Below are 12,483 nucleotides of genomic sequence, written 5' to 3'. Positions count from 1 at the left end.
AATAAGTAAAAAAGTAAAACAATGTGGAGGAAGAGGGGACATTGCTTGGAAATCCGCCGCGTATAGAAAATTCCCCAGACCAATTTGCCTCATCGGGGTTAGTCCGAATTGCGTGCTCAATCAAATCTTATCGATTGTGGCCTTGATGCCTGGGTGCCTGGGTGCCTTAATGCTGACCTCATCCATATAGCCGATATGCCACCCGTATGCATGCATAGCTGACTCACCTATGCTTACTATGCACAGTGCCCGTGCCCGCATGTGTGCTTGGCGCGGCTGCACCAAGCCTCGGTCGGGAGACAATGCGGAGCTGGGGACTTGAAACTTAATACCCCAGATGATGTACCCATAACCTTAGCTTTCTACTTCTTCTTTATCTTGATCCTCTCCCCACCCCCCCTTCTACCTCTATCCCTCAAATCTGCACAGAGCTGCACTCACTTATATCCTATATACAGCCCTCCTAAATACCTCTCATAATGGCCGAGAACTCTGTCAACCCCATCCCCTTCTCCGAACCGCCCTACCTTCGCGGCCTTCCTTCCCCATATATCACCGACGCTCATCGACGCTTCCAAAAAGCTTGTCGCAAATTTGCCTGGGAGAACCTCATCCAAAATGCTATGGAGTGGGAAAAGTCCGGGACTGTGCCCGAGCATGTCTTCCAGACCTTCTGCAAACACAATATGCTGCTCCCCAACATGCCTGCCCCGCTACCCGTCGATTGGTGCAAACGCGTAGGGATCCACGATATTTTGGGCGTCAAGGTTGAAGATTGGGATTATATCTATACTGGAATCTACTGTGATGAAGTAAGGAAGTCGGACAGTTTGCCTCCAAAGAGATGAAAAGGCTAACATGAACCTTGAAAGATGGGCCGGTCTGGTCTGAGCGGCCCGGGTGGCTCGCTCAACGCTGGCTTTGCCTTTGGTATCCCGCCCATTGTCAAGTTCGGAAGCAAGGAATTGCAAGAGCGCTTCCTTCCTGACCTGCTTACCGGCAAGAAGCGCGGATGCATTGCGATCACTGAGCCCGAGGCTGGCAGTGATGTTGCGAATATCGTTACGACAGCTACTAAGAGCGCCGATGGAAAGCACTACATCATCAACGGATCCAAGAAATGGTACGAGACAACATGGCTCATAAATCAATCTCTCTGTAGAAAATTGTACTAACATCTTCGATAGGATCACTAATGGTATCTGGTCTGACTATGCGACCATGGCAGTCCGCACCGGTGGCCCCGGCGCCAAGGGCCTCTCCGTTGTCGTCGTGCCTCTGAAGAACCACCCCGGTGTCTCAATGCGTCGACTCCAAGTCTCGGGTCAGAAGACTGGTGGAACGACTTACATCGAGCTTGATGATGTCAAGGTCCCGGTATCCAACTTGGTCGGCAAGGAGGGCGACGGCATGCGTATCATCATGACCAACTTCAACCATGAGCGTCTCGTTATCGCCGTCGGTGTCACTCGCCAAGCACGCGTAGCCCTATCTGCGGCTTTCTCTTACTGCCTCAAGCGTGAGGCATTTGGCAAGACCCTCATGGACCAACCTGTTGTTCGCCATCGTCTTGCTAAGGCTGGCGCTGAGCTTGAGACAATGTGGGCGTGGGTCGAACAGATCCTCTACCAGCTGACCCATATGAGCAAGGAGGAGGGCGATCGTCAACTTGGTGGGCTGACGGCTTTGGCTAAGGCGAAGTCTGCAATGGTCCTGAACGAATGTGCTCAGGTTGCTGTTCTTCTGTTCGGAGGCAACGGCTTCACCCAGACTGGCCAAGGCGAGCTTGTAGAAGGTATGCATTGTCCCTGCACTTTGTTGTTGAGTCGAGTCCCAACTGATCCAAATATTAGCAATTCTTCGCGATGTCCCTGGCGCCCGGATCCCTGGTGGATCTGAGGATGTGTTGCTAGACTTGTCTGTGCGCCAGTTGGTGAAGATCTACCAAGCACAGGAGAAACAGCTTACTCAGACTTCGAAGATCTGATTGATTTTGTATACATAAAAGAGTATCAACTATTTAACACAAGCAAATTATTTCTTTAGCTAGCCTTACCCCGTATACGACGCATCAATTCGTACAGTCCTTTCCAATTACCACGCTCTAGATTACTGCTCTTGCGGGTCCATTGTTCTCGGCTTTTCGTTTCTTGGGGAGTCTTCTATGACCACTGCGTTAAATGGTCCATTCCCTTGGCTTCATTCACCTGTTAATTCAACTCTTGCATCTCCGGATCTTCACTGGTCATCAGCGCCAAAACCGCATGCTGATAATCCTGCCATAAACTGAACCCTGGTTTTGAAGACTCCGTTCGGTATGGCAGAAGATTCTCCGAGTGCCACGTATTGATTCGAGATAGGTAGCCAGTAGGCACTCTTGATCCTTCTCTGCAAAACCCGCATCGCTTGCGATAGTCATACTTCTTGCACCAACGACAAGAAATCCCAGTATCGATACAGAGTGAGCAATTAAAGAACTTGCATGGGAACTCGGTCTCCGAAAATAGGTCCTCCGCGTTAAAGGTCCACCAGTCCAAATCCTCTGAGAATTCGCGATACGGCGGCTTGGTTTGTATTTCTTGGAAATTTAGGCCTCTGAGGCAGCAATGGCCGAGACTTTCCGAGAAGAATTGGGGTGCTGTGCCACCTGGACATTCTAAGCCCCAGTCAATCCTGGAACAAGATTTCCGACTGCCACAAAAGCCCGCATAGTTACGAGCCTTAGCCTTCTTTAATTCTACCCTTGTATATATACCAAGCAGATGGGTACGTCTTTGGTCAAATATGCAAAGGTTGGGGTCATAACGTCGAACAATTTCGTGATTTGTCTCCAGGTCCTGGAGGAACTGCTGCTCGTAGGCAGAGCTACCGTCTGCTGAGAACCAGTTCATATATCTATCTCTTCGGAGTAACCTGCAAGTTTCTCCCAGTTCGCGATCAAGTAGTATATCCAGACAAATTCGCGCTTCCAAAAGCCAATTTTTGACCATGGTCTGATTCAAAAAATTTTGATAGAGCCGATAAGTCATGGAATGTGGTCTATCATCCGGCTCTCCTGAAATTGCATAGCAAAGCTTTTTCGGTAACACAAACTTGCAACCCGAGATTTTGGCAAGTGGCATAATTGCAATGTCGTAATCGTAATACGCGGTATTCGTCGATTCCCAGTTAAATCCCCGGCTCTGGCCTTGTGGCAACCAGTCCCCTATTAAACCCACATGAATCTTGAAATTACCGCTTTGGTCTGCCAGTATAGTATCGGCCAGGTCATTCACCTTTAGCCACAAGTTGATAAGGCGGCCAAGGTCCCGGGACGGGCCATGTCTGATGGCAATAGCCAGTGTTCCTGATTCGGTCTTGGTGTGAGGGAAGTTAAGGTGGTAGGCTCGCATCGCGGTGCTGTCTTTCAACACCCAAGTACGATTGACCCATTTTGAAAATACCTTTGCGGTCATATAGTGGCCCTGGAAATATTGAGAATTGATCTGAATACAGTGCCGAATACCCCTGTATAGATGAGAAGAAATCTCTTTGTAGAGGTAGCGGCTGCAAGAAAGAATAGAAAGTGGATTTGGCGATGGCAAAGTTGGATTCTTTAGAGTCGATCGAATAGTCGCAAAAAGGGCTTCCCATATCAGCAATCGTACCTCAACCGGCAATTTGAAGAAACTGCCCAACTGTTCCCTGGTGCTCTCTTTGGGTGATTCCGATGAATCCATAATTTTGATGAAGCTTGAACAAAAAAGAAATGTAAACCTTGATTCTTATCAAATGAGTTGATAATTTGTCGAGGGACTCTCAAGCTCCGGCGTAGAAAAGGTGAAGAGATGTGGTAGATCAGTGCGAAGCAAATAAAACTTGTGACACGAATATCTCGGGTCCAACTACCAAGAGATGCCATACTTACTAGTCCTGCTAGCTTTTCACAATGCCGCTCGCACATTCGGACTCGGAGCCCTGGGCCGTAAATCGGCTTGATATTTCGTACTAAGCCTCTTCAAGCCCCGCCATCCGATAGTAAAAACGATCAAACACTTTAAAAGAGGCTTGGCACCGAGTACTAAATGGGCTTCGGTCTGGGGAGTCTTGGGAGCCTTGGAGGTATATTCAAACATACTACCGTATGTGGCCTAGCGCGGGCCATGACGAAAGAGAAAGAGAAAGAGCGGCCGAGGCACTCCCCACTCAGTCTCAGTCGATTGCGACTTCGCCTTCACTTTCACCTTCACTTTCACCTTCACCTTCGCCTCTTCTCTCCTCCCGCATACTAGTATCAACTCGCAACCCCTTTGAACTCAACGCACAAAAGACATGGCGAACGTGGCCCTCATCGGATCCACCGGCATGGTGGTAAGAATTCAACCCCCAATCACCCCCACCCACTCGCCCCAGGCATCATCAGCGAAGCCAAGCCTCGAACTAACCAATCAATCACCACAATCAGGGATCCCACATCCTCTCCAGCCTCCTCTCCAATCCGGCTGTTAGCCGTGTCGACACTATCTCACGTCGCACACCTAACGTCGCCGGCGAAGCTCCACAAAGCAAACTCACCACCTTCGTCTCCGGCGACACCGCCACCTGGGGCGCACAGCTCCAGGCACTCGCTCCGACGCCCGGAATCTTTATCTCCTCGTTCGCGACAACCCGCGGTGCTGCAGGCGGCTTCGACAACCAGTACAAGATCGAGCATGGGCTGAACGTTGAGCTGGCGCGCGTCGCTAAGGAAGCCGGTACTAAGGTCTACGTCTTGATTTCTGCTTCCGGCGCAAACAAAGCTTCCAACATTCCATACTCGCGCATGAAGGGCGAGATCGAAGAGGACGTCAAGGCGCTCGGCTTTGAACGGACGGTCATCCTTCGCCCTGGCTTGATTACTGGAACTCGCGAGGAGAGTCGGCCTCTGGAGGCTGGCATCCGCTTCATCGCTGGCTGGGCTGGCAAGCTGCACTCCGGTCTCAAGAATGGTTGGGCGCAGGACGCGGATGTTATCGCCAAGGCGGCGGTTAACGCGGGCCTGAAGGCCTTGGAAGGCGATGTTCCTAGCGGCAAGGAGCAGGTATGGAGTATCGATGGCTCGGAGATCATTGCGCTCGCGAAGGAGTAAATTGATTGATGGTCCTGTTGGGTACAATTCCAGTTTATAGCCCGTTCAGTCGGGCATCTTTACGACATATCATTATTCCCATAATTTATGCGAGTTAGTTTTGAGTAGTACAATCAGACAAGTAAATTACACTGTATCTATTAGGCAACTTGAACTTGCTAGGATGGGCAAAATGGATCGATTGCTCGGTGCAATTCTAGGACAGGAGATTTATTGTATACTACCACTACTATGTAAATAGCTCTTTCTTTAGGTCTGGATGTCTGACGCATCCCATACGGGCGACGAGACTTCACTAATCTGACAAGCCAACCAGCTCCAAAGAATCCTTCCACAGCCTCGCCTCGTTCTCGGGATCAAACGCATGCGGCGCCGATTTCCCCGACATACGGTCACCATCTTGCTCGCCCATCTCAGCCTCAGAGCAGTCATTCAAATACAGACCCCCCTCTACCCTCAAGGTCCCTCGAAATAGCGGCATAAATAGTTGTTGCTGCTCCCTGGTCCAGGTTTTTCTGAGCTTTAAGCATTGCTTCATCTTGCAGCATACCCATGATCTCTTCGCTGCTCAGTTGACCAATGATCCCAGTGGCCGCAATTCCAGGATTGAGACTATAAGCATGCAGACCTTGGAGTCCGTAGCGACGCTCGATCTCGTTGGCCATGTAGACATTCGCCGTTTTGGATTGCGCATATGCAGCCCAGGGATTGTATCCACCATTCTGATAGTGGTAGTTGTCAGAGGAGTTGATGCCGCCAACACGATGTCCAGCAGAAGAAAGCATCACAACGCGAGAGTGGAAGGCTGAAGACGATCCTGCCAATAGAGCCGACTTCAGCAGGTTGAAGAATAAGAAGTGAGACAGATGGTTTGTTGCGAATTGCATCTCATGCCCTTTGTCGGTCAACTTGAGGTCTGGAATAGCCATGACTCCGGCATTGGCGATGAGAAGGCTGATTTGACTCGTTTGGGATAGAATTGTTTGAGCAGCGATCCGGACGCTCTCGAGTGAGGCTTGATCCATCTGGACGAGAGTCATTGTGCTCGAGTCAAATATGTCCGCCAGTGCCGCTTCGGCCTTTTCGAGATTTCTCGCAGTGAGGTACAAAGTCGCACCAGTCGCTGCAAGCGCTCTGACAGTCTCAATACCGAGACCCGAAGAAACGCCAGTCACGACGGCAACTTTACCGGTGAGTTTGCCTTTGAAGCCCTCATCTTGGACTATTTGGAGGGCGGTTGGGCGGGCATCGCCGGGGCCTTGGGGGTCGATATGAGCTGCAGCGTAGCGAGACATTCTAGTATAGAATGAGAAAGATGGTTGAGTAGTAGAAAAGATGTGAGCGTTGGAGTTTATGAAAAGAAAATAGGAAATAACGGAGGTTTGCGTCACTTTAATAGCCTTCCTCTTGCCCTGCTATAACACATTCAACCTCTATAGAGTGGATCAGCTTGAGGAAGCTAGCTGACTGTTATTCCCAAACTAGGAATGGTTTTTATTTCTTTAGATTGAAAGTCCAATTGTTCCTCGCTGGCCATTCTGCCTGATACAATGCCAAACAACTTGGATAGAACTAGCTGACCAATTTAGACTGGTTGGGAATAGGTTAAATCTCTTCCCGTCTTCACTCCTTCCTCCTCACGAACTAGCTGACTGGTTTGCTCGACTTGGGAATAGTTTAATTTAAATTTTGTCTGTGCTCATGGGCCCTTCTGCCTGTGCTCGTGTGGGTCAGAGGGTCAGACCATAGAACTAGCTGACCGATCTGGCCTAGTTGGGGATAGGTTAAATTCCCGATCATCACCTCCGCATCCACCCTCCTGGATACTATAGGAGGAGCTAACCTTGGGAACAGAAATAGACGGGTCTAGCTGACCGATTTCGCCTACTTAGGGATAGTTCGGCCCCCACTAGCCCCACGGGGTGGACCGCTCTTTTCCGGGGCTGACTTTATTACTGAATCCGAACTAGTCAGGTGTGGTTAACATCCCTGGCCACCGCTTCACCACCCCCGTCTATATCACAAAACCATGTCTACCTTCACCTGGGCCATCCCCAGCCGAAGCGGCGCTGGGTCCACTAAGAATGATGATCCCAAGCGCCGGAGGAAGATCCAGAACCGCCTTAATCAGCGAGCCCGCCGTAAGTGTCGATCATCCCTATAGTTGTCTCGGCTGGGGGACATGAGACAGCAAGTCACTCAAAGAAAACATTTTCTAGGATCACGTCTCCAGCAACAAAACAAGCAGAATGGTAAAGTCGACGATCCTCCTTTCCGTGTCCATCGCTGGAAACTCGACGACCCCGAGGATACCGAACCATCCCCCCCCGAGTCGTCGGTGTTGACGTCGGCGTCCCCTCGGACGAATCCCAGCAATCTACGCCTCCACAATTCCATCTCACACTCCGCCCTGTATCACCCAGATCCTCTGCAAGTGAGACGACGGCTTCTGAAACTAGCATCGTCCCTGCAAGAAGAGACCAATCAGCCAAATCCAAGTCATGCATAGCGTCGGACCTCTTACTCACTATGATTCAACGAAATGTCGCCCGCGCCGGCTATCAGAACTCAAACATCATCCTACCAGCTGTTGCCGCCTTCTCAGCAACCGGTGAACCCCAGCCCCTTGACAGACTTTTGACTGTATCATCTATTGTGCCCATAACCGATGGTCTGCCAGATATGTTAGTACCAACCGACTTGCAAAGAAGGATCCCCCACGCCATCTGGATCAATGGGATTCCCTGCCCGAAGATGCGCGATAACCTTATCCAGTGGGAGTACATGATAGACTCTACCGAGTTCTTGTATGACCTTATGGGTAACTTGTTAGAGCCCGAGGTCCCTTGTTTCCGTCCGTCAGGCTCACCCATACAACTATCGGCATTGCCAATGAATCATGACTTGAGTCTTTCGGGTGATGAAGAAGACGATTATACGGCCAGTCGTCATGGTATGATTGTATGGGGGAAACCTTATTTATTGGACAGTTGGGAGTTGACCCCTGCCTTTGTGCGGAAATGGGGGCGCCTTCTTGAGGGATGCGATGAGTTGATTAGGTCGTCGAATCGATGGAGGGAATCTCGTGGAGAAGAAAAGATTCGCATCACCGAGTTGGAATACTAGTAATTACTATTGATGAACATAACGTGTACATCGGGTGGATATATTGGTTCATATTGATGGTGGATCTTGTCATATTTCGAGATAAAACGTCCCGCAAAAATCTCTCCTGTGTCTCTTTTTTTGGTTGATAGGACGCATGAACTCAATCTACTAAGATTTGCATATTGTAGTATCAGGCTGTCATCAAACTTAAACACAACTTGAAAGAGGTAGTAAGGGCTAGTAGTGACAGGTAGTTATATAGCACGGGGGATAAGGATGCACACACTATCGATACGATACATGCGTCCCATCCTCTTTGACATGGATTGTCCGTCGTTTGTTCGGCGAGCCCCTCTTGCTTGAAACTCCTCGATCAACATTCCTATCTGGACCACCCTCGGTTGGTCCCCGCCATGCACTCACATCCTTGTTCGCGGGACTCATGTTGAGTGATCCTTTCACATTCGTCGACTTGCTCTCGTTCTCCGTCGCAGCAAGCTCGCTTTCCGGGGCAGTATTCGTGGGGTCAAATGCAGAATCATGATGGGCAATTTCATTGTCAGTCCCTGACTTGGTGACTTCTGATCGCTCGGGCCGCAGTTCTTCGCGATCGATATCTTCCGGGGGTTGTCTTTTTCGAGCCGAGAAATGGCACTGAAGGGACGACCGCTCGTGGTCGATGGGGTTATGCAAAGTGCAGCGACGCAATTGCGGGGTGTTGCACGAGTCGCCTGCTGGCTAGTGGAAATGAGGCTCTTCCACATGATAGATGTACTTTTGTTCTTGCTTAGAGAGACAATCAAGCTTAGGTTTGAATGGGTGATATGGCTGGCGTGCCTTTTTTTTTATTGCTTCTGGGGTCGATGAGAAGAGAATGAATGACCTATGGGAAAGGGAAAGAAGACATTAAAAGATCGAGAGCTACGAATTCCGAAGAAGTGACAAATTCCTGGTTGTGTCCTAGCAAATCCAGAATAAAATGTTCTATAGATCATATTGACGTCACAAAGGGCTAACCCGATCCGGTAATAAGCTTACCTTACCAGCATCCATAGTTAGTGAACTACGGTTTTTTAGGAGCACTCGATCACTGACATGAACACTCCATGGGTAATCAAAATTGCCAGTATGATGAGACTTCTTGGCGGCGGGCTTTTGATAACTTACTAGTAGGCCATGTTGGCAATCAGTGAATCGAGTGAGCCTGCCACGTCAACAAGAGCGGCACCACGCCGTTTCGAGGTTTGATCTCAATATTGAGTCACTTCGGACTTTGTTTGCTTGTCAATATATGTAATGATTAGTAGAGTTCAGCCCCGAGGTAGAGGGATAGTTTGGGCGAGCAAAAGCAAAAAAAGAAAAAATGATATCCGCGTAAAGCAGGCCAGGAATCGGAAAGCTTGCGTCAGTGGCATTGCCTGACTGCAGCGCGGAAAAGGGAAATGGATGTAAAAATAGGCAGAATAGAAACTTTCCAAATTGAAAGTGATCAGCGCATCGCATCTGGAAACTCGAGAAGCACGGAAGCGAACTTCCGCGCAGGTTCGCACACATGAAAGTGGAACTGAAGATCTGATCCCACCCAGCAACAGTGGAGCTGGCACCTGGCAATATGCGGATGCGAGGGCCCGCATCGAGACGGTCTTCAATCGACCAATAGGCCTAGAGCTTGGCTTGATTCGGAGGAGGCGCTGATGATATGCAGCAGTGGCCCTCGTACATGAAGTGGGTGGGGAAAAGGAGTGCTAGCTGCATATGACCGACATCCCAGTCAGGGTTTGTTATTGGCTACTGCACTCGGCTGCAAAAGAGGTTCCCTCCGCTCGCCGGCCAATCTGGGCGCGTTGACCCAGGCCGGGGGCGGTGGCCCTCTGGCTTTCGAATCCCAAAGCTTGAAGAGCCGGCCACCATTTGTTACGGGCGGCAGAGACATGCGCGTGGCAGGTGCGGGAGCCTCCGTTCACTTTAAGATCACGGGATCAGAAGAGCCCAGCGCAGTGGGAGCGTGTATGCGCGCCTGAGAATCCAATTTCAACGTTGGAGCATGGGTGACCCAAGTCTATGCCACATAAAACGAGGGAACTATAGCACTGACTCGGACTCGATAGCTCTGAAAATGCTTCCGACAAGTTTGTTTGTTGGGCAGGAATCATATCCACTCTTTTTTCATAATTTTTGAGCACAATCCTGGCCAGCCGGAAGTCGGGGGTCCCCCAGAAAGAATACGGCCATTTCGGTAATAAGACGGGGCGAGAGGAAAACGGGCAGGGGGGTTGCTTGGAAAGCTGATTCGAGAGTGTGAGAGCCGATGCAACCACTTCTTTACTCGAAATGGATCAGTCCTCTCCGAAATTACGCCCTCTGGTGCTGTTCACGGGCCTTCAGGGATGTCCGGCTGCCAACTCAACATCTCGCCATGGATCAACTTCCTGGGTCCAGGCAGCGGGCATAATGAATGTGGCATCCTCCGACGATCTTGCGTTATATTGATGAGTTTTCGTCCGGTGGACCAGAGGACCAGGCCGGCTGAAAAGATCGAGTCACTTTCCAATTCCAGCGGAGATAGAAATGAAAACAAATTAAGTGACCATGATGGAGGATGCTCAATGACAGGGGGTGGAGGCCTGGATCGCTCCTGTGGAGCTTTCATGGAATCCATAGACGTTGCGCTCCCCGGCCCACGGCCTTCCAGTCAGCCTTCGCTAACAGGAATTGAGAGTCTCCGAGCCAGAAATAAGGTGCCACGTCAGAGTCTCCGAGCTTTAGTGCAGCTGCATGTGGTAAAGTAATATGTGGAAGGTGTCACAGTTCGTGTCTGCGATGCCCGCGCCGCAGGGCACTAAGATCCTATCATCTTCGCCCAAGCGGGCAAATGGATAATTATGAGCCATACACCTGAGCGGGGGCAGATGCAGCATCCCTCCTCTGCAGATATGAAAGATCAGCTGAACGAAAATGGATCTTTCCCGTCCAAACCCCAAACGGTTAATGAGGAACGAGGGAAACAAACCCAATTCTATGGCCCGTGTCCCTGAGTGCAGGAGGTACCACTCATTCGAGCCTCAGTGACGCGACTTGTTGCCACCCGGGTGAGGGACTATTGGCTGAGAGGCACGGAGCGGAAGGATGCGGCGGCGTGGGACGAAATCAGGTCGCAATTCTTATCCTTGCAAGTAAGGCTCGGCAAAGAGACATGATAGAAGGACACCAGTAACGGGTCACAGTACACGTTCTGAGACGAATTCCAATCTGGAGGATTGCCCAATGCAGTAAACGTAATAGTGAAAGCAGAGGCATCGACGGGGCGCAATGATGCGGGCGTGCATGCGTATGCAATCACACAGACAGCAGCGTGGGGTGTGGTGCTCCATGGATAGAAGAAGGGTCTCGGTCTATCGGCCGTGTCGAAATTCCAGATAATAGGTATATTGAACCCAATTAAGAGTGGCAAGACTGGGCAGCAAGAAGAAGTGGGAAATCAGGAAAACCCCTATTAGGGAGTGGAGTCACAGGGAACGTGCAGTTCTGTCACATTCGGAAATAAACGCAGCTTCATTTTGCTTGGAAACCAGGCAAACCCCGGGAGAAAGCCGTCTGATAATTGCATCAGGGTGACAGCTGGCAGAGATCGAGAGCGACTCAATGATGCAGGATCAACGATGCACAACGCAACACGATCACAGGAGTATGCTTCCATGCGAACAATATGCACCTGAAGGCGGGGAAGTGCAATCTAGCGACGGCATAGCTGCAGCGGTCGATACCAAAAAGTGGAAGAGGACAGCCATCGACTGAGGGATTTTCCACCTGGCGTACATCATCATGGGGACAGAAGTTGCCACAGGCAAGAAGATGCATGCATGCTTGAAGCAACGGTTCATCCTTGGTGGCTCCATCCGAAAGAAACCTTGGGCATCTTACCGTCTCCACTACCAGGAGAAATGCTGACAGCCAACCGGATCAACCTCAACCAGGTCGTAAGGTGAAATCCGATAGATGGGAAACACGGACGATAAGCCGTCCCGCACCGATGAATGTCGATCAGCAGGACGACGACACGAACTTGGAGGGACTCTAGCGGTGACATGAAAACATCCACCGAAGCATAAATAGCAGTTTCGATCCCCTCGACAGGATGTGGAGTTCGAAATCATCCCCCCAGGTTCCAAACTAAAACACTCAATTGAGTAGTTGAGATCCATAGATATTTCCATTGGAAGGAATTTTCTGTTTTGTTGAAAATTGTTTCGCCTCCTTTGAGCCACTCA

At 50.2% G+C, this 12,483-nt stretch overlaps 5 protein-coding genes across 5 annotated transcripts; 3 read left to right on the top strand and 2 right to left on the bottom strand.

Moving 5' to 3' along the window:
• Positions 1-479: 479 nt before the first annotated feature.
• Positions 480-1,987, top strand: N7509_010444 (acyl-CoA dehydrogenase family protein; the record flags this gene model as incomplete). Its single annotated transcript, XM_056635081.1, has 4 exons — positions 480-812; positions 873-1,123; positions 1,188-1,795; positions 1,854-1,987. The coding sequence occupies 4 exons, from the start codon at positions 480-482 to the stop codon at positions 1,985-1,987; spliced, it is 1,326 nt and encodes a 441-aa protein (XP_056485701.1).
• A 2,324-nt stretch (positions 1,988-4,311) lies between these two features.
• N7509_010443 (uncharacterized protein) lies at positions 4,312-5,107 on the top strand (the record flags this gene model as incomplete). Its single annotated transcript, XM_056635080.1, has 2 exons — positions 4,312-4,350; positions 4,445-5,107. 2 exons carry the CDS (start codon positions 4,312-4,314, stop codon positions 5,105-5,107), a joined length of 702 nt encoding a protein of 233 aa, XP_056485700.1.
• A 295-nt stretch (positions 5,108-5,402) lies between these two features.
• N7509_010442 (uncharacterized protein) lies at positions 5,403-6,402 on the bottom strand (the record flags this gene model as incomplete). The annotated part of the gene is made up of 2 exons (XM_056635079.1): positions 5,403-5,506; positions 5,562-6,402. 2 exons carry the CDS (start codon positions 6,400-6,402, stop codon positions 5,403-5,405), a joined length of 945 nt encoding a protein of 314 aa, XP_056485699.1.
• A 734-nt stretch (positions 6,403-7,136) lies between these two features.
• N7509_010441 (DUF3425 domain-containing protein) lies at positions 7,137-8,233 on the top strand (the record flags this gene model as incomplete). Its single annotated transcript, XM_056635078.1, has 3 exons — positions 7,137-7,248; positions 7,327-7,519; positions 7,567-8,233. 3 exons carry the CDS (start codon positions 7,137-7,139, stop codon positions 8,231-8,233), a joined length of 972 nt encoding a protein of 323 aa, XP_056485698.1.
• A 267-nt stretch (positions 8,234-8,500) lies between these two features.
• On the bottom strand, positions 8,501-9,268 carry N7509_010440 (uncharacterized protein; the record flags this gene model as incomplete). Its single annotated transcript, XM_056635077.1, has 2 exons — positions 8,501-8,953; positions 9,254-9,268. The coding sequence occupies 2 exons, from the start codon at positions 9,266-9,268 to the stop codon at positions 8,501-8,503; spliced, it is 468 nt and encodes a 155-aa protein (XP_056485697.1).
• Positions 9,269-12,483: the final 3,215 nt, after the last annotated feature.

Source organism: Penicillium cosmopolitanum (genome assembly GCF_028827165.1).
Source record: "Penicillium cosmopolitanum strain IBT 29677 chromosome Unknown utg000009l:1.0-9042332.0:1.0-9050551.0, whole genome shotgun sequence".
Lineage (NCBI taxonomy): Eukaryota > Fungi > Ascomycota > Eurotiomycetes > Eurotiales > Aspergillaceae > Penicillium > Penicillium cosmopolitanum.
Note: the sequence above shows the minus strand (reverse complement) of the source record. Positions and strands in the feature narration are given on the sequence as shown.